Raw genomic sequence first — 19,837 nt, 5'->3', positions numbered from 1 at the left:
ACAATGATGACCCCACTCTTTGTGGGTGTCTCAGGGGGAGTTGGGATACGCAAGAAACACATTTCTATTACACACTTGTGTGTATCAGGACAAATATAAGCCCCCCAATAATGATTATTATGTGTGATAATCAATAGCATTTTTTCCATGTGTAGCTTTGACTTCATTATTGTGCCCTGTTGTGCCCTATGCCTGCACTGTTACTATGTGAACTTGTAATGAATGTAAAGTAAGACGTCAACAGAGAGTGGATTTCCCCAGTCGGTGTACTCATACTCACCTGTAATGTCATAATAGGGTTTCTGTCGCCTCTAATTATTCTGCTTCTTTACTTTCAATTACCTTTCTATCAGTGTGTCTATGCGAATAGCACCTATTTTAATTTGTATTTACCTCATACTCTCTCCCTATGTTGTGAATGTGTGGATGTTTCAGAGCGTGGGAAGGGCAGGCAGGCCATACTGGGGGAGCACCCGTCCTCTTACGGAGACAATGGATATGGTAAGATCCCGCCTCTCAGCATCAAAACACTACCATATTACTTCGTGTATCGGCTTCTTCCATCTCTAGACATCTCTAGACACAAACTGCTACATTATCCACTCTATCCACACAGACTGCTACATTATCCACTCTATCCACACAGACTGCTACATTATCCACTCTATCTACACAGACTGCTACATTATCCACTCTATCCACACAGACTGCTACATTATTCACTCTATCCACACAGACTGCTACATTATCCACTCTATCCACACAGACTGCTACATTATTCACTCTATCCATACAGACTGCTAGTTTATTCACTCTATCCATACAGACTGCTACATTATCCTCTATCCATGCAGATGGCTACATTATCCATCCCATCCATACAGACTGCTACATTATCCACCCCTTCCACACTCCCCATTCCTCAGGTGAAACCCTGCCCAACCACCTCTATGCCTCAGATGGATGGTATAGATTCCCAACCTTATCTGAAGGTGAGAGGAGTAGAGAGTAGAGACCTCCCACCCTGCTTTGTCTCCAGAGGCTACCCATACGTAACCCACCTCCAGACTCCTTTTACCATCAGGGTTGTGTTTAGTAGGATCAAACAGGACAAGAAAGTAGTAGCTGACCTCCTCCATTTCAAAATGTTTTATCCCGTTTCATGCCTACTGAACACAACTCAGGTGGAAGTGAAAGTTGTAACCCCTCCTCCTCCTTTCCCCTTGTGTTATGTATTCCAGGGTCACACTGCCCCCTGCTGCCTCTCCCAGGGAACAGCAGGTACAAGCTGAGCTCCCACGACATCCCAGAGGTGGTGGCTTACCCCCTGCCCCAAAGCTCCTCCTACAACAACCACGGCTCTAGCTCTGTCGCCATGGTGAGCGGCCTGCACCCCACCAAGATGAACTGCACCCGCATCTTCAACCTTTTCTGTCTCTATGGCAACATCGAAAAGGTCAGCAGCAGAGGTCCACCTTAGGAGGGACTTGAGGGCATCCATGTTTGTGTTTGTGATAGTTTGAGTGTGAATGAACATTTCTTGGATGAATTCATTTGTTGTTGTTGTCAGTGTGTGTTATTCTGTTTGAAGTATTTCTGTTTGAAGTAGGTGTGCTAAAGCAGTAGTTCTCAAATCTCTGTAGGGGACCCACAACTGTTCCATGGATTTAATCTATTCCAGAGCTAGCACATCTGATTCATGGCGCCGGAGAAGATGGCTGATGTTTTACGTGCTCCTAACCAACTGTGTTTTTTTTTCTCGTTTTTTTCCCCGTTGTTTGTAACTTATTTTTTAACTTATTCTGTACATAATGTTGCTACTACCGTCTCTTATGACCAAAAATAACTTCTGGACATTAGAACAGCGATTACTCATCACGAACTGGCAAAAGCTTTTTTTTCCTTTAACGAGTCCAACGAGCCCAATGTGAAAGACATACTGCTTTCCCAGGAACAGGCCCAACTCCCCATCTTTTCCGTGAAGAGAAGACAGAGAAAAAGAGGACGGAGGTTGGGCTGCCTTCTGAGAATTCGTAGGCGATCGAATAAACCCCCACTGCCTTCCGTTCTACTAGCTAACATGCAATCATTGGAAAATAAAAACAACGACCTACAAGGAAGATTAACCTGTTAGGGCTAGGGGGCAGTATTGACACGGCTGGATAAAAAACATACCCGATTTAATCTGGTTACCACTCCTACCCAGTAACTAGAATATGCATATACTTATTACATATGGATAGAAAACACCCTAAAGTTTCTAAAACTGTTTGAATGGTGTCTGTGAGTATAACAGAACTCAAATGGCAGGTCAAAACCTGAGAGATTCCTTTACAGGAAGTGGCCTGTCTGACCATTTCTTGAACTTCTTTTCCATCTCTATCTTTTACTAAGGATCTCTGCTCTAACGTGACACTTCCTACGTCGTCCATAGGCGCTCAGAGCCCGGGAAAAAACAGAATGTCGTCATTCCAGCCCCAGGCTGAAACACATTATCGCCTTTCTCAAGTGGCCGATCAAGGGACTCTGGGCTTATGCGCATGACCCGACCGCCCCCGCCTTTGTGATTTTTTCCTCTGTTTGCCGAAAAGGAGATTCCCTGTCGGAATATTATCGCTTTTCTACGAGAAAAATGGCATAAAAATTGATTTTAAACAGCGGTTGACATGCTTCGAAGTACGGTAATGGAATATTTAGAATTTTATTGTCACGAATTGCGCCATGCGCGTGACCCTTCTTTACCATTTCGGATAGTGTCTGGGACGCACGAACAAAACGCCGCTATTCGGATATAACAATGGATTATTTTGGACCAAACCAACATTTGTTATTGAAGTAGCAGTCCTGGGAGTGCATTCTGACGAAGACAACAAAAGGTAATCAAACTTTTATAATAGTAAATATGATTATGGTGAGTGCTAAACTTGCCGGGTGTCTAAATAGCGAGCCCGTGATGCCTGGGCTATGTACTTAGAATATTGCAAAATGTGCTTTCACCAAAAAGCTATTTTAAAATCGGACATATCGAGTGCATAGAGGAGTAATGTATCTATAATTCTTAAAATAATTGTTATGCTTTTTGTGAACGTTTATCGTGAGTAATTTAGTAAAATGTTAGCGAATTCCCTGGAAGTATGCTAGTTCTGAACGTCACATGCTAATGTAAAAAAGCTGTTTTTTTATATAAATATGAACTTGATTGAACAAAACATGCATGTATTGTATAACATAATGTCCTAGGGTTGTCATCTGATGAAGATCATCAAAGGTGAGTGCTGCATTTAGCTGTCTTCTGGGTTTTGGTGACATTATATGCTGGCTTGAAAAATGGGTGTCTGATTATTTCTGGCTTGGTACTCTGCTGACATAATCTAATGTTTTGCTTTCGTTGTAAAGCCTTTTTGAAATCGGACAGTGTGGTTAGATTAACGAGAGTCTTGTCTTTAAATAGCTGTAAAATAGTCATATGTTTGAGAAATTGAAGTAATAGGATTTTTAAGGTTTTGAAAATCGCGCCACAGGCTTAAAGTGGCTGTTACGTAGGTGGGACGAATTCGTCCCGCCTAGCCCAGAGAGGTTAAACTACCAACAGGACATTTAAAAACTGTAATATCTTATGCTTCACTGAGTTGTGGCTGAACGACAGGTAAGACAAGGGCTGGCGTACTATGTATATTTGTAAACAACAGCTGGTGCACGATATCTAAGAAAGTCTCAAGGTTTTGCTTTGCCTGAGGTAGAGTATCTCATGATAAGCTGTAGACCACACTATCTACCTAGAGAGTTTTCATCTGTATTTTTTGTAGCTGTCTACATACCACCACAGACCAATGCTGACACTAAGACCGCACTCAATGAGCTGTATTCCGCCGTAAGCAAACAGGAAAACACTCATCCAGAGGCGGTGCACCTAGTGGCCGGGACATTAATGCAGGGAAACTTAAATCCGTTTTACCAAATTTCTATCAGCATGTTAAATGTGTAACGAGAGGAAAAAAACTCTGGGCCACCTTTACTCCACACACAGAGACGCATACAAAGCTCTCCCTTGCCCTCCATTTGGCAAATCTGACCATAATTCCATCCTCTTGATTCCTGCTTACAAGCAAAAATGAAAGCAGGAAGCACCAGTGACTCGGTCAATAAAAAAGTGGTCAGATGAAGCAGATGCTAAGCTACAGGACTGTTTTGCGAGCACAGACTGGAATATGTTCCGGGATTCTTCTGATGGCATTGAGGAGTACGCCACGTCAGTCATTGGCTTCATCAATAAGTGCATCGATGACGTCGTCCCCACAATGACCGAAAGTACATACCCCAACCAGAAGCCATGGATTACAGGCATCATCCGCACTGAGCTAAAGGCTAGAGCTGCCGCTTTCAAGGAGCGGGACTCTAACCCGGAAGCTTATAAGAAATCCCACTATGCCCTCTGATGAACCATCAAACAGGCAAAGTGTCAATACAGGACTAAGATTGAATCATACTACACCGGCTCCGACGCTCGTCGGATGTGGCAGGGCTTACAAACCATTACAGACTACAAAGAGAAGCACAGCCAAGAGCTGCCCAGTGACACGAGCCTACCAGACGAGCTAAACTACTTCGAGGCAAACAACACTGAAACATGCATGAGAGCACCAGCTGTTCCGGACGACTGTGTGATCACGCTCTCCGCAGCCGATGTGAGTAAGACCTTTAAACAGGACAACATTCACAAGGCAGCAGGGCTATACGGATTATCAGGACGTGTACTACGAGCATGCGCTGACCAACTGGCAAGTGTCTTCACTGACATTTCCAACCTCTCCCTGTCCGAGTCTGTAATGCCAATATGTTTTAAGCAGACCACCATAGTCTCTGTGCCCAAGAACACTAAGGTAACCTGCCTAAATGACTACTGACCCGTAGCACTCACGCATGAAGTGCTTTGAAAGGCTGATTATGGTTCACATCAACACCAATATCCCAAAAACCCTAGACCCACTCCAATTTGCCTACCGCCCTAACAGATCCACAGATGATGCAATCTCTATTGCACTCCACACTGCCCTTTCCCACCTGGACAAAAGGAACACCTATGTGAGAATGCTATTCATTGACTACAGCTCAGCGTTCAACACCATTGTGCCCTCAAAGCTCATCAATAAGCTAAGCACCCTGGGATTGAACACCTCCCTCTGCAACTGGATCCTGGACTTCCTGACGGGCCGCCTCCATGTGGTAAGATTAGGTAACAACACATCCGCCACGCTGATCCTCAACACAGGGGACCCTCAGGGCTGCGTGCTCAGTCCCCGCCTGTACTCCCTGTTCACTCATGACTGCACGGCCAGGCATGACTCCAACACCAACATTAAGTTTGCTGATGACACAACAGTAGTAGGCCTGGTCACCGACAACGATGAGACAGCCTATAGGGAGGAGGTCAGAGACCTGGCCGTGTGGTGTCAGGACAACAACCTCTCCCTCAACATGATCAAGACAAATGATTGAGGACTACAGAAAAAGGAGGACCGAGCATGCCTCCATTCTCATCAACTGGGCTGTAGTGGAGCAGGTTGAGAACTTCGTTGGTGTCCACATCACCAACAAACTAACATGGTCCAAGCACATGGTCCAAGCACACCAAGACAGTCGTGAAGAGGGCACAACAAAACCTCTTCCCCCTCAGGAGACTGAAAAGATTTGGCATGGGTCCTCAGATCCTCAAAAGGTTCTACAGCTGCACCATCGAGAGCATCCTGACTGGTTGCATCACTGCATGGAATGGCAACTGCTCAGCCTCCGACCGCACGGCACTACAGAGGGTAGTGCGTATGGCCCAGTACATCACTGGGGCCAAGCTTCCTGCCATTCAGGACCTCTATACCAGGCGGTGTCAGAAGAAGGCCCTAAAAATTGTCAAAGCTCCAGGCGCCCTATTCATAGACTGTTCTCTCTGCTACCGCACGGCAGCAGTACCGGAACGCCAAGTCTATGTCCAAGAGGCTTCTCAACAGCTTCTACCCCCAAACAATACCACTCCTGAACATCTAATCAAATGGCAGCCCAGACTATTTCCATTGCCCCCCCAACACCTCTTTTACGCCGCTGCTACTCTCTGTTATTATCTATGCATAGTCACTTTAATAAATCTACCGGCATGTAGCCTAGTGGTTAGAGGGTTGGGTCAGTAACCGAAAGGTTGCTAGATCGAATCCCTGAGCTGACAAGGTAAAAATCTGTTGTTCTGCCCCTGAACAAAGCAGTTAACCCACTGTTCCTAGGCCGTCATTGTAAATAAGAATTTGTTCTTAACTGACTTGCCTAGTTAAATAAAGGTTAAATAAATAAACCTACATGTACATATTACCTCGACTAACCAGTGCCCCTGCACATTGACTCTGTACTGGTACCCCCTGTATATAGTCTCACTATTGTTATTTTTACTGCTGCTCTTTAATTACTTGTTCCTTTTATTTCTTATTCTTATTAGTATTTTTTAAACTGCATTGTTGGTTAAGGGCTTGTAAGTAAGCATTTCACTGTTGTATTCAGCGCATGTGACTAATTAAATTTGATTTGATTCAAATTGTCAACTAATTATCAAGCCCTTGACTAAGTGAATCAGGTTAGCTAGTTCAGGGTGAAACAAAATTGTGAAATGTCTGGGGGGCCCCCGAGGATAGGTTTGAGAAGCACTGTGGTAAAGGTGTATGTAGCTACTGTAATTTCCGGACTATAAGCCGCAACTTTTTTCCCACGCTTTGAACCTCGCGGCTTAAACAATGACGCGGCTAATATATGAATTTTTCCCGCTTTCAATTTTTTTTTCTCCAAAAAAACACATTCTGTGACGTGCTCAGTTTTTTGGCGGCATGAAGCTTTCATTAGACCAATGAAATTGCCGAACGGGTTAAGGTCAAACAACTTTTTTGTTTACTGTTTAGATTAAATCGAGCGCTCTCAAACTTCCCATCATTCTGATTACGGTAGTCATTTTGTCACCCTCATCATGGCAAAGACACGGAGAAATGCATATGATGCAGCTTTCAAGTTGAAGGCGATTGATCTGGCTGTTGGAAAAGGAAATAGAGCTGCTGCACGGGAGCTTGGTCTTAATGAGTCGATGATAAGACGTTGGAAACAGCAGCGTTAGGAATTGACTCAGTGCAAAAAGACAACTAAAGCTTACTGCAAATTTTTTTGTTTTTGTTACAAGCCGTGTTTCGTTAAAGCCTGTGTAAAGTTAATTTGTTTCAATGTACCGGTAGGCACCTGCGGCTTATAGACATGTGCGGCTTATTTATGTTCAAAATAATAATTTTTAAAAATTCAGTGGGTGCGGCTTATATTCAGGTGCGCTCAATAGTCTGGAAATTACGGTATATAGTATTTGAGGCTTGCTATGTACATCATGTGTCTAAATCTGTGTGTGTGGCAGGTGAAGTTCATGAAGAGTGTCCCGGGCACTGCCCTAGTAGAGATGGGGGATGAGTATGCAGTGGACAGGGCCATCACTCACCTCAACAGCATCAAGGTGTTTGGCAAGCGGCTTAATGTCTGGTGAGTGTCCTTGTTAGCATGCTAGAGGATAGCTTAGCACCTGCAGTATTCAACCACGGAATTAATGTTATTATCTAGTATCTTTTTACTCATTCTTTGTATTCTATTCCCTTCCTCTCCATTTTTCTCTTCCTCCTCTCTCTCCCTCTCTCTCTCTCCAGTGTGTCCAAGCAGCATGCGGTCATCCCCAGCCAGGTGTTTGAGCTGGAGGACGGCAGCAGCAGCTATAAGGACTTTGCCATGACCAGGAACAACCGCTTCACCAGCCAAGGCCAGGCCTCCAAGAACATCATCCAGCCACCCTCCTGTGTGTTGCACTACTACAACGTTCCCCCCTGCATCTCAGAGGACCAGCTACTGAGGGTAGGGCTGTAATGATGTCTATGGTAGCGATAGGATGTGAGCAGAAGCCTGAGGGGTTGTGGGTCAAGGCTAGGGGACGGGATATAGGAAGTAAGGTAAGGTTTATGGTTAGCTCCCATCCTGTATACTGCACTACTGCAACGTCCCATCTGAAAGTACCAGCTGCTGAGGTTATGGCTGGAATGACAGGGTAGCGTATGGGGAATGGGGAAGGGTTTCTGAGGTCTATATGGGGTAGGGTTTAGCGTTGACTCACATCCTGTGAGCGGCACTATTACAATGCCCCTCCCCCTACATTTCAGAGGGCCAGCTGGATCTTGGAAGGAGGGTGGATATCTGATGTTTGGTGGATAGGAGGCCTAAGAGATGAAACTCTTTTGCTGAACAATTACTTCCATAGAAGAAGCGGACTGCTGATGGATCTACCAGTCATTCACTGTCAATGATCTCTGTAGTTTGACCGTTATTAAAGAGCTCCATCTTGTGGATGTGGTTAGAAAAACATGAGCATTGTCTCAGCAGTCCTTGTTGACTGTTGTTTGATTTCTTCCAGTTATGCTCAGAGCATGATGTGCCAGGTTTCACCAAGTTCAAGATGTTTGATGCAAAGCGTAAGTTTAGCATCTTTTCACTTTTTTTTATTTTGTTAGGCTGTTGAAGGAGTTTGCTGTACTGTCATACTTAAGTTGTCCTATTGTCCTCTCTTGTCATCAGCCTCCTCCAAAACTATCTCTGGGTTGTTAGAGTTTGACTCCAAGACGCACGCGGTTGAGGTCTTGACCGTCCTAAACCACTACCAGATCAGAATACCAAGTAAGTGACCAGATGGTTTTGCTTTCCTCAACAGTGACCGCACGCTAGCACCAAACACTCCACCGTTAGTAGTCACTCTCAGCAGGATAACTGAGTGTGTCACATAGTCAGAGAAATGCCCAGAGAAATTGGATTCAGACCAAATTTACATGAAGACCTGAAGACTAAATCCTATCTTACATTCAATCTTCCTCTTTACTGCATTGGCATAGCCTGTCTTATTGCCACACTATTATTCCTGAGTGAAATAGCATGGGGGACATGTTGTAAAATCCAAGGGGGAGAATGCTTTAATGCTGTCTGTTCTAGGAGAAATAGCATGGGGGACATGTTGTAAAATCCAAGGGGGAGAATGCTTTAATGCTGTCTGTTCTAGGAGAAATAGCATGGGGGACATGTTGTAAAATCCAAGGGGGAGAATGCTTTAATGCTGTCTGTTCTAGGAGAAATAGCATGGGGGACATGTTGTAAAATCCAAGGGGGAGAATGCTTTAATGCTGTCTGTTCTAGGAGAAATAGCATGGGGGACATGTTGTAAAATCCAAGGGGGAGAATGCTTTAATGCTGTCTGTTCTAGGAGAAATAGCATGGGGGACATGTTGTAAAATCCAAGGGGGGAGAATGCTTTAATGCTGTCTGTTCTAGGAGAAATAGCATGGGGGACATGTTGTAAAATCCAAGGGGGAGAATGCTTTAATGCTGTCTGTTCTAGGAGAAATAGCATGGGGGACATGTTGTAAAATCCAAGGGGGAGAATGCTTTAATGCTGTCTGTTCTAGGAGAAATAGCATGGGGGACATGTTGTAAAATCCAAGGGGGAGAATGCTTTAATGCTGTCTGTTCTAGGAGAAATAGCATGGGGGACATGTTGTAAAATCCAAGGGGGAGAATGCTTTAATGCTGTCTGTTCTAGGAGAAATAGCATGGGGGACATGTTGTAAAATCCAAGGGGGAGAATGCTTTAATGCTGTCTGTTCTAGGAGAAATAGCATGGGGGACATGTTGTAAAATCCAAGGGGGAGAATGCTTTAATGCTGTCTGTTCTAGGAGAAATAGCATGGGGGACATGTTGTAAAATCCAAGGGGGAGAATGCTTTAATGCTGTCTGTTCTAGGAGAAATAGCATGGGGGACATGTTGTAAAATCCAAGGGGGAGAATGCTTTAATGCTGTCTGTTCTAGGAGAAATAGCATGGGGGACATGTTGTAAAATCCAAGGGGGAGAATGCTTTAATGCTGTCTGTTCTAGGAGAAATAGCATGGGGGACATGTTGTAAAATCCAAGGGGGAGAATGCTTTAATGCTGTCTGTTCTAGGAGAAATAGCATGGGGGACATGTTGTAAAATCCAAGGGGGAGAATGCTTTAATGCTGTCTGTTCTAGGAGAAATAGCATGGGGGACATGTTGTAAAATCCAAGGGGGAGAATGCTTTAATGCTGTCTGTTCTAGGAGAAATAGCATGGGGGACATGTTGTAAAATCCAAGGGGGAGAATGCTTTAATGCTGTCTGTTCTAGGAGAAATAGCATGGGGGACATGTTGTAAAATCCAAGGGGGAGAATGCTTTAATGCTGTCTGTTCTAGGAGAAATAGCATGGGGGACATGTTGTAAAATCCAAGGGGGAGAATGCTTTAATGCTGTCTGTTCTAGGAGAAATAGCATGGGGGACATGTTGTAAAATCCAAGGGGGAGAATGCTTTAATGCTGTCTGTTCTAGGAGAAATAGCATGGGGGACATGTTGTAAAATCCAAGGGGGGAGAATGCTTTAATGCTGTCTGTTCTAGGAGAAATAGCATGGGGGACATGTTGTAAAATCCAAGGGGGGAGAATGCTTTAATGCTGTCTGTTCTAGGAGAAATAGCATGGGGGACATGTTGTAAAATCCAAGGGGGGAGAATGCTTTAATGCTGTCTGTTCTAGGAGAAATAGCATGGGGGACATGTTGTAAAATCCAAGGGGGAGAATGCTTTAATGCTGTCTGTTCTAGGAGAAATAGCATGGGGGACATGTTGTAAAATCCAAGGGGGAGAATGCTTTAATGCTGTCTGTTCTAGGAGAAATAGCATGGGGGACATGTTGTAAAATCCAAGGGGGAGAATGCTTTAATGCTGTCTGTTCTAGGAGAAATAGCATGGGGGACATGTTGTAAAATCCAAGGGGGAGAATGCTTTAATGCTGTCTGTTCTAGGAGAAATAGCATGGGGGACATGTTGTAAAATCCAAGGGGGAGAATGCTTTAATGCTGTCTGTTCTAGGAGCAGGTGGTTGATTTTTCACAATATTTATCCTGTCTGTTGGTTGGCTCCACAGGTGTTTCAGCCTGGCCCTGTGGAGTTGGTTGTTATCAGAGAGGGAGATTAGGTGTGTGTGTGTGTGTGTGTGTGTGTGTGTGTGTGTGTGTGTGTGTGTGTGTGTGTGTGTGTGTGTGTGTGTGTGTGTGTGTGTGTGTGTGTGTGTGTGTGTGTGTGTGTGTGTGTGTGTGTGTGTGTGTGTGTCATGAGACAGGGAGCACACTAGGACCGGAGTCTGTGCATCATCTGCTGCACACCTTTTTCTCTTCTCAGACCGGACTTAACGCTGCTGTGTTCAGAATTCTCCCTGCCAATGCCCCCAACAGAGTGAACATGTGTGTGTGTGCACTCCATGTGAGCATGTGTGTTTGTTTATGTGTAGGAATATGTGTGAGTGTGTGTATAGTAGGTGTGTAATCCAGTGTGTCTGACCTTTTCCAGATGGCTCTAACCCCTACACCCTGAAGCTGTGCTTCTCCACGTCCTCTCATCTCTGAGAAACTCAGGACCAGGGCACCAGCAGGACTGACCAGAGCCCAGCAGGAGATGGAGAGAGAGAAAGGATGGGACTGGGAGGGACAGAGTACTGAGCTAACAAGACACTGAGACTCACTGTCTCCCGTTGAAGTGGAGAAGACTACTGAAACACACAAGTGTGAAACACTGGAAAATTGCTGTACCTCTTATTTTCTAGTATTTTCTGTTCTGTTAGTTTTTAAGTTGTCTCTGTATAGAGAGAGCCAATCAGAACTAAGAACAGAGAGACGACACCCTCTCTTCCCAGCGTCCATTGGGGCTGAGCATGGTACTGTAATGTAACAGATGACCCCTGAAAAGACTTGTTGTGGACAGAATGAGATTACTTGCCAATTTTTGCATTGTGTTCGAAGACTGAATAGAGGACGTCCAATATGCATCCATGCTGGTGAAGACTATCCAAAATGGTCGCCATATTTATGGGTTGACAGCGCTGCATTTATGCTCACCTTATTTAGTTGAGCAGCAGAAACTCAGTCGGTACTTCAGTGGAACAATGTGTCAATATGAATTTAAAATCGCACTGTAACATGTAAATGTGTATAGAATGGAAATGAAAGCTCTGCTATAGAGGGTTGGGACAGGGGAGCGGGTGATATTCTTCATCTTATTTGAGGTCATTGTGTCAGCAGGTGTTTTGCTTTGGAGTGGACCGTTTAATGATGCGTTTTAGACACTGTGTTTGTATGATGTTTACACACGAAGAGCCCATGGTCTGTGTAGTATGTCCGTGTTTTGGGGCACACTGTTTGAATGTTAGTACTGGGTTCAGTGTAGTATCATGGCTCACCTGCACTGTGTTCAGTGTCAGTAGTTTTGTACATTCAGACTGTTTTAGTGTTTAGTGACACGCCGATATGTCTTATGTTCACAAAATGGCTGTATCCAGAATCATTATACATCACCCCTACCTCTTTGCCTCATTAATTAGCAAATATTTTGATATTAATTAGTATATTTAAAACATTTATGGACATTTTCAGATTTCTTAATCCCTCAAATACCTAAGGTTATTTGGGAACAGCCCTGTCAAAGAGTGTAACAAATAATATGACTGTACAAATGCTTTGCACAACAAATTTGGAATTTCATTTTACTTGCAAAATATGGCAAAATAAGGGAATGACATGTTAAAGCCAAATTCCATTGGTCTATTCTGTATGTACTACTGTATAACATGAGCAAATACATACAGTACAAAACTTAAGGTGTTAATCAACCTTTCTGCAAGTAGCAAACTGCTATTGTATCTGCTGCAGGGGAGGCTTATTCAGGCACAGGATCAGGTTTGGTTGGTTCTGGATGCATCCTGAGAACATGACATTCATTAAGCATTCAACAGTCTACAGATCCTCTTACATTTTATTATTCCACAATTGTTCCGACTTCCATTTCAAAAGCCTGGAGTTACCATAAACAGCAGTCTTGTGCTTAAGTTCATGTTATCATCAAATGTAAGACACTACACGCATGTTCAGGTGGGTAGATCCCATGACTTCCATGTCGACTTCCATGTCTGACTGGTCATTAAATGGCGTATCTATGGCTTTGTTGTGGATTTTATAGAGTTTTGTGATCTGTGCCAGTGTTAGTCACTGGAGTGACACCAGAATAGAATCCTCATGCACACTACAGATTGTGCATTCTCCTGCCCTATGAGCTTTGAGAGCACACTCCAATGAATTCCCTTAAACAAACTTCAGAGGATCCCTCTGCACACAAATGTATCTCTGAGGGCATAACTTGTTGAAATAGAACACTGCAGCCTTTGCTTTCTAGAGTCCCCATTGTCAATAAAGGAAAGTAGCTTCCCACAGCTAAAGCTTTACTTTTCATGACTTGACAAGAAGGCACTTTACTTTGTAATGTGGGGAGAGCTGGATGGGAGGATGGGAGAAAGACCAGGAAAGGTGAGGATGAAAACTGAGATACACACAGTAACATTATTAGTGATAGTTATTTTCCCTGTGCTCAGCTAGTGACATGTACTTGAATAACAAACATGACTTGCTCTTTCAACTCTTAACACTAAGAAAAACACAAACTTATACAAACCCAAGTGGGCACACACTTACAAACACCTCTCTCTCCTATCTCTCTCTTTTTCACACTCCAGCCTGGTCTCTAGCTTTGCTGCACACTCCTACACACACCCTTGGTGCCCAGTAATCCGTTGGGGAACGCTGGTCTCTCGTGACCCTCTAAATTTACAGCGGCCTGTTGCTGTTCCCTGTGTGGGTCTCTCATATTTCTCTAGCCGGCTGCGACACTAATAATAGCAGTGCTGCGACACAGATTACTTCACTCTGAGCCGAGGAGGGTACCTCTCTCTCTCTCTGCTGGGGCCTTTTCTAGTTCCCTTGGTTTCTTTATTTAGCCACTGACCCGCTCCTCTTTTCTCTTTGGAACAGAGGGCAGGTCACAGGCTCATTAGCATATTAAGGCTGTATGCATGTTTTTATCATTACTGTGTCTTATGGTCAGCACTTATTATGAGTGCTATACTGAAGGTGATAAAAAACCAACAGCAAGGATTTAGGAGGAAGATAGTAGCTCATATGAACTTACACAGACTTCACATGAGCAGAGAGGGAGGGACTGTAATAAGAAAGTCAGAATAAGCACAGACTTCCTCCAGCTTTTTGTGCCCCAGTTTTCTAGGTTAGCCAGGCTTATCTATGTAAACAGGTGCCCTTGAGCCCAGAGATACCCAGAGAGATCCTTGTCTCTTCAAATATGTGATTCCCACTAACCACTCCATTATGATTCTAGCCTCACATGCCAGGCTTGACAGCTCTCCTGTAAACTGACAGTTACCTCTGATTCTCTGTACATGAAAGCCACATATATGTGCCTGTCGCACACAGGGGAAAAGTCCTTCAGGAGAACCAAAATGTCACATTTAATCCTGGGATGGAAGGGGGATCTTCTGGCTCACTAGTCCTGGCAATTGGACGTGTGTGTTTGTGCATGCGTAGGCCTATGTGTGTGTTTATCACGTGTATGTGTGTGTGTTGATCCAGTGCCACCTGCCTGGATATCTGACCGCAGTCTTTTTCTCAGGTCCAGTAAATCTCTTATAGCTATGTGAGGGGTTATTTGAGGACAGCTGTGAATCCCACCTCGAGCCATCCGGCGGACTGTCACACCTCGCCAGCCCAGCATCGCTGACCAGTGAGCTCTGGCCATGACCTTGTCACATGGGTCTTACAGTGTGTGCATCAAAGGAGACTGTGTATGAGGAGTACTCTAAGGTAATGTGTTTATACAGCTTTAAGGACACATTATATTTATTTGACAGGGCTGCGTTCAGTACAAAAAAAGGGTGTGAAACGTAACGGTGCTGTTCTGAACGACCAGTTGAACGACCAGTGAGGGGTTGGGTTGTGGGTTGGGGAACGCTGTCAGCATGGCCGCTACCCTTGAAATACTTTCACTCATTGCTTCAAGCCACACCCCTCCACATTCACCAAACGGAGCAAATGTACCTCAAAGTCTGTTCAAGAAAGTTGAAGAACGTTTTGGGGAAAGGCACCTCAGGTGTGCTGTAATCCTCTGCTACCCCACCAGGATATGATTAAAACATAATTACAGCAAGATAAAGCCTCATACATCATTTATAATGTTCACATTAGTTATTTTGGGGGAGCTATAGCCAGCTATTTATTTTATGTCGGTGTAATTACAAGCACTTCCTTAGGCATCAGTAAAAAGAATACCCCTACAAGGTAAACGTATTACCCTTTATGAAAATGAGCTCTTGAGAAATCCATTACAATACACAATATTATTATTATATTAACTTCCTAACACTCAGCCCAACTCTAAACAAACTCCTTTATAAACCCAGCAAAAAAAGAAACGTCCCTTTTTCAGGACCCTGTCTTTCAACGATCGTTCGTAAAAACCCAAATAACTTCACAGATCTTCATTGTAAAGGGTTTAAACACTGTTTTCCATGCTCGTTCAATGAATCATAAACAATTAATGAATATGCACCTGTGGAATGGTCGTTAAGACACTAACAGCTTACAGACGGTAGGCAATTAAGGTCACAGTTCTGAAAACATAGGACACTAAAGAGGCCTTTCTACTGACTCTGAAAAACACCAAAAGAAAGATGCCCAGGGTCCCTGCTCATCTGCGTGAACGTGCCTTAGGCATGCTGCAAGGAGGCATGAGGACTGCAAATGTGGCCACGGCAATAAATTGCAATGTCCGTACTGTGAGACGCCTAAGACAGCGCTACAGGGAGACAGGACGGACAGCTGATCATCCTCGCAGTGGCAGACCACGTGCAACAACACCTGCACAGGATCGGTACATCCGAGCATCACTCCTGCGGGACATGTACAGGATGGCAACAACAACTGCCCGAGTTACACCAGGAACGCACAATCCCTCCATCAGTGCTCAGACTGTCCGCAATAGGCTGAGAGAGGCTGGACTGAGGGCTTGTAGGCCTCTTGTAAGGCAGACATCACTGGGAACAATGTCGCCTATGGGCATAAACCCACCGTCACTAAACCAGACAGGACTGACAAAAGGTGCTCTTCACTGACGAGTCGCAGTTTTGTCTCACCAGAGGTGATGGTCGGATTCACGTTTATCATCGAATGAGCGTGTACTCTGGAGCGGGATCGATTTGGAGGATCCGTCATGGTCTGGGGCAGTGTTATCAAACTGAGCTTGTTGCCGTTACAGGCAAGACATCCACCTCCCTCATGTGGTACCCTTCCTGCAGGCTCATCCTGACATGATCCTCCAGAATAACAATGCCACCAGCCATACTGCTCGTTCTGTGCTTGATTTTCTGCAAGACAGGGATGTCAGTGTTCTGCCATGGCCAGCAAAGAGCCCAGATCTCAATCCCATTGAGCACGTCTGGGACCTGTTGAATCGGAGGGTGAGGGCTAGGGCCATTTGAGGGTGCCTTGGTGGAAGAGTGGGGTAACATACTGACTGTTACTTTTGATTTTGACCCACCCCCTTCCCCCTTTGTTCAGGGACACAATAATAAATTTCTGTAAGTCACGTCTGTGGAACTTGTTCAGTTTATGTCTCAGTTGTTGAATCTTGTTATGTTCATACAGATATTTACACATGTTAAGTTTGCTGAAAATAAACGCAGTTGACAGTGAGAGGACGTTTCTTTTTTTGCTGAGTTTATAAATCCCATGAACCCTGGGAGAGAGCCAAGTTCAAACCCTGCCAATGCAAACACACTAACTGAGAAATTAGGCTACGAATGCAAGTTTGTGGAAGTCTGACTAGCTCAAATTAATCAAATATAGGGTTATCTTGTCCTTGTTCTTTTAATTGTGTCAGTGTTGAAGGATTACAATGCATATGTCTCATATTTTGCAACTAGTCAGTTTGCTGCCAAAAAACATAGCTATTTATTACATTATGGACCTTCACATCTAGCACTTACTGTATGGTGACTGATCGTCACATTTAGCATGCTCTTCTATGTCAGCTCTCCTATTCAGAATGAATTTACTGTGGAGGTTTGTCCTTGGCCTTGTTTTATTCGAGCATGAACACAAACAGTAGCCATCATTGATGCGATGCCGTGACTTTGTCGACTTTCAAACAACTGAAACAAAAGTTGGTTTAGACCTGAGCAATCGAGACTAGTCTGAAGCCTCCATACCTCGAGGGCCGTACTCCAGTTTTATTGTGTTTGTTCTGTTCCACAAGGAGACCATTACCTCAATCAACATCACTATACGTTTACTGCTCTTATCCAAATAGTGATAGTATGCAGCAGATGATATGACTTCAGGTAAATAACAGAATGTTATTGCACCTCTCAACTGAAGATGTTTTATTGCTTTTTAAAGTGCCTCAATGATCCCTAAGTACTAACCATAATGGCTAGACAAAGATAAACAGACACAGAATCCATTCAGCTCCATGGGCAATACTGTATATACACATTTTTCAGTAGCTCGTGTGATTTTCTTAGTCACTCTATGGTGGATCTACAGTTGCTGAAGGGGACTCAAGTTCCCACCTCATCCTCTCTGACCTCCTTTTCTCCTCAAATTGTCTAGAGAGCAGTGTGGGTAGAGGATAGTTATGTAAATGGATCTAGCAGTTTCTCTCAAGTGCAATGTGGGTAGTGTCAAGCCTTAGTCTGCTCTCCTCTGAGGAATACAAAAGGGTTTTTCTCTCCCCCTCACCTCTGCTACTGCTGCTAGAATCAATAGGCCAAGTATAAAATATGGGTATAATCAGAGACAACTTCTCTGGGTTTATAACCAGCAGGAACACCATACTGCAGCCTGTCATTTTATTTCCCTCTTCTGGCTTTAAAAATGCTCTGCTAAGCTTGAGGCATTATTCAACCAAACTGAGACCTCCTTTCTGTGTGGCCTATTTTGAATGACCCGGTCTCTCCTGCAACTTCTCATTTGAGAAACACCTCCACGTCTAATATTTATGAATGCGAGAAAGGCGTTTGGAAACTTTCATAACTAGTTTCTATTTTAGCCACAGAAAGCTAGAAGCTGTGTAGCGTCTACATTATACTATTGACATAAACGTTAATATATTAGAAATGAGGTATCTAAAATGAAAACAAATAAAGGACTACTGTGGAAGAGGATTTCTGGCAGTGGGCTAAAAGAGGCTTGGCTCCTGAGTCATATATTAAGTAATATAATCATATAATTGATACAATCTGCACTCCCAGGCAGTTCTAGATTGTTAATACAGTAGAGTAGCTGTAGCCTGTTATCACAAACCATGAGAAGGAGAGAGAGAAACGAGTAGGAAGTAGAGAGAGGAGACAATGATTTATTGATCAGACTGTACTTCACTCACTACTTATTTTTGTTTTAATCAGTGCTTGTAATGACTATAATGTGCGGTTGTATCATGCCTCATTTTCAAAGTTAACTCTGCCACATAGAGCAGGCATATCCTTAGGAAATGACATTTCACCATCACTGACCAAATTCCAGTAGTGTACAAGTTGTGTACATTTTCTAGATCCAAAAGAGTAATCTAAGGAGGATTTTGGAGCTGGAAAACAGAAAAAAGTGGACAATGGACATCAGCCCACTGATGGACTTGACCTTCCTTTAGAACAGTGGAGTGTGTCGAGGAAGATTGGCGTCAAGTACAAACAGAGCCATACTCCAGTAGCACTGGAGGTGAATTGGATGGGAAAAAGGATGAATTACCTGAGGTGGCAGGTGTGGTGATGGTCATGATAAAGATGATTCTAGTCCAGTAGGGGTGACATTTTGGGAGAAAGTGGATCCCTACCTTTTGGCTGACCCACGTGTGGTTTTGGGTTGGGTGAGGGAGTTGGGTGCTGTTGAATCGGTGAAGGTGATCATTTTTTGTGTTTCTTGGTATTTGGTATTTTATTTGGATCCTCATTAGCTGTTGCAAAAGCAGCAGCTACTCTTCCGCGGTCCACACAAAACATGAAACATGACATAATACAGAACATTAATAGACAAGAACAGCTCAGGGACAGAACTACATCAATAAAATAAACATATCAATACATACACAAACTATGAAAGTCAAATAGGGGAGAGGAGTTATTTTTTTTACATTTAAAATTTTATTTCACCAGGTAGGCTAGTTGAGAACAAGTTCTCAATTACAACTGCGACCTGGCTAAGATAAAGCAAAGCTGTCTGACACAAAAACAACACATGGAATAAACAAACATACAGTCAATAATACAATAGAAAAAGTCTATATACAATGAAAATGAGGTAGGACAAGGGAGGAAAGGCAATAAATAGGCCATAGTGGCGAAATAATTACAATATAGCAAATTAAACACTGTAGTGATAGATGTGCAGAAGATGAGTGTGCAAGTAGAAATACTGGGGTGCAAAGGAGCAAAATAAATAAAATAAACAACAGTATGGGGATGAGGTAGTTGAATGGGCTATTTACAGATGAGCTATGTACAGGTGCAGTGATCTGTGAGCTGCTCTGACTGCTGGTAATAATATCAAAGGCTGCGTTGTAATCTAACAGTTTGCTAAGAGCTGGCAGCAAGCTGATAGGTCTGCTGTTAGAACCAGTAAAAGCCTCTTTACCACTCTTAGGTAGCGAAATTACTTTGGCTTCCCTCCAGGCCTGAGGACAAAGACTTTCCTCTAGCCTCAGACCTCTTAGGGCTAGACCCATTTTTTCTCAATTTCCGCCTGAATGACGTGCCCAAAGTAAACTGCCTGTTGCTCAGGCCCTGAAGCCAGGATATGCATATAATTGGTACCATTGGAAAGAAAACACTTTGAAGTTTGTA

General features: G+C 43.7%; 1 protein-coding gene across 2 annotated transcripts in view; it reads left to right on the top strand.

Moving 5' to 3' along the window:
- Positions 1-13,369, top strand: part of LOC106577097 (heterogeneous nuclear ribonucleoprotein L-like) — a 64,641-nt gene extending 51,272 nt beyond the window's left edge. Inside the window, exons 7-13 of one of the 2 annotated variants that reach the window (XM_014154833.2) lie at positions 436-501; positions 1,242-1,456; positions 7,427-7,548; positions 7,710-7,911; positions 8,465-8,522; positions 8,626-8,724; positions 11,458-13,369. In XM_014154833.2, the coding sequence (XP_014010308.1) occupies positions 436-501; positions 1,242-1,456; positions 7,427-7,548; positions 7,710-7,911; positions 8,465-8,522; positions 8,626-8,724; positions 11,458-11,513 (818 nt within the window). In that variant the 3' untranslated portion in view covers positions 11,514-13,369. Of the gene's footprint in view, positions 1-426; positions 502-1,241; positions 1,457-7,426; positions 7,549-7,709; positions 7,912-8,464; positions 8,523-8,625; positions 8,725-11,457 lie in introns of both variants that reach the window. The other variant, XM_014154832.2, reaches the window with a different exon arrangement.
- The last annotated feature ends 6,468 nt before the right edge of the window (positions 13,370-19,837 follow it).

Source organism: Salmo salar, chromosome ssa18 (assembly GCF_905237065.1).
Source record: "Salmo salar chromosome ssa18, Ssal_v3.1, whole genome shotgun sequence".
Classification (NCBI taxonomy): domain Eukaryota; kingdom Metazoa; phylum Chordata; class Actinopteri; order Salmoniformes; family Salmonidae; genus Salmo; species Salmo salar.
Note: the sequence above shows the minus strand (reverse complement) of the source record. Positions and strands in the feature narration are given on the sequence as shown.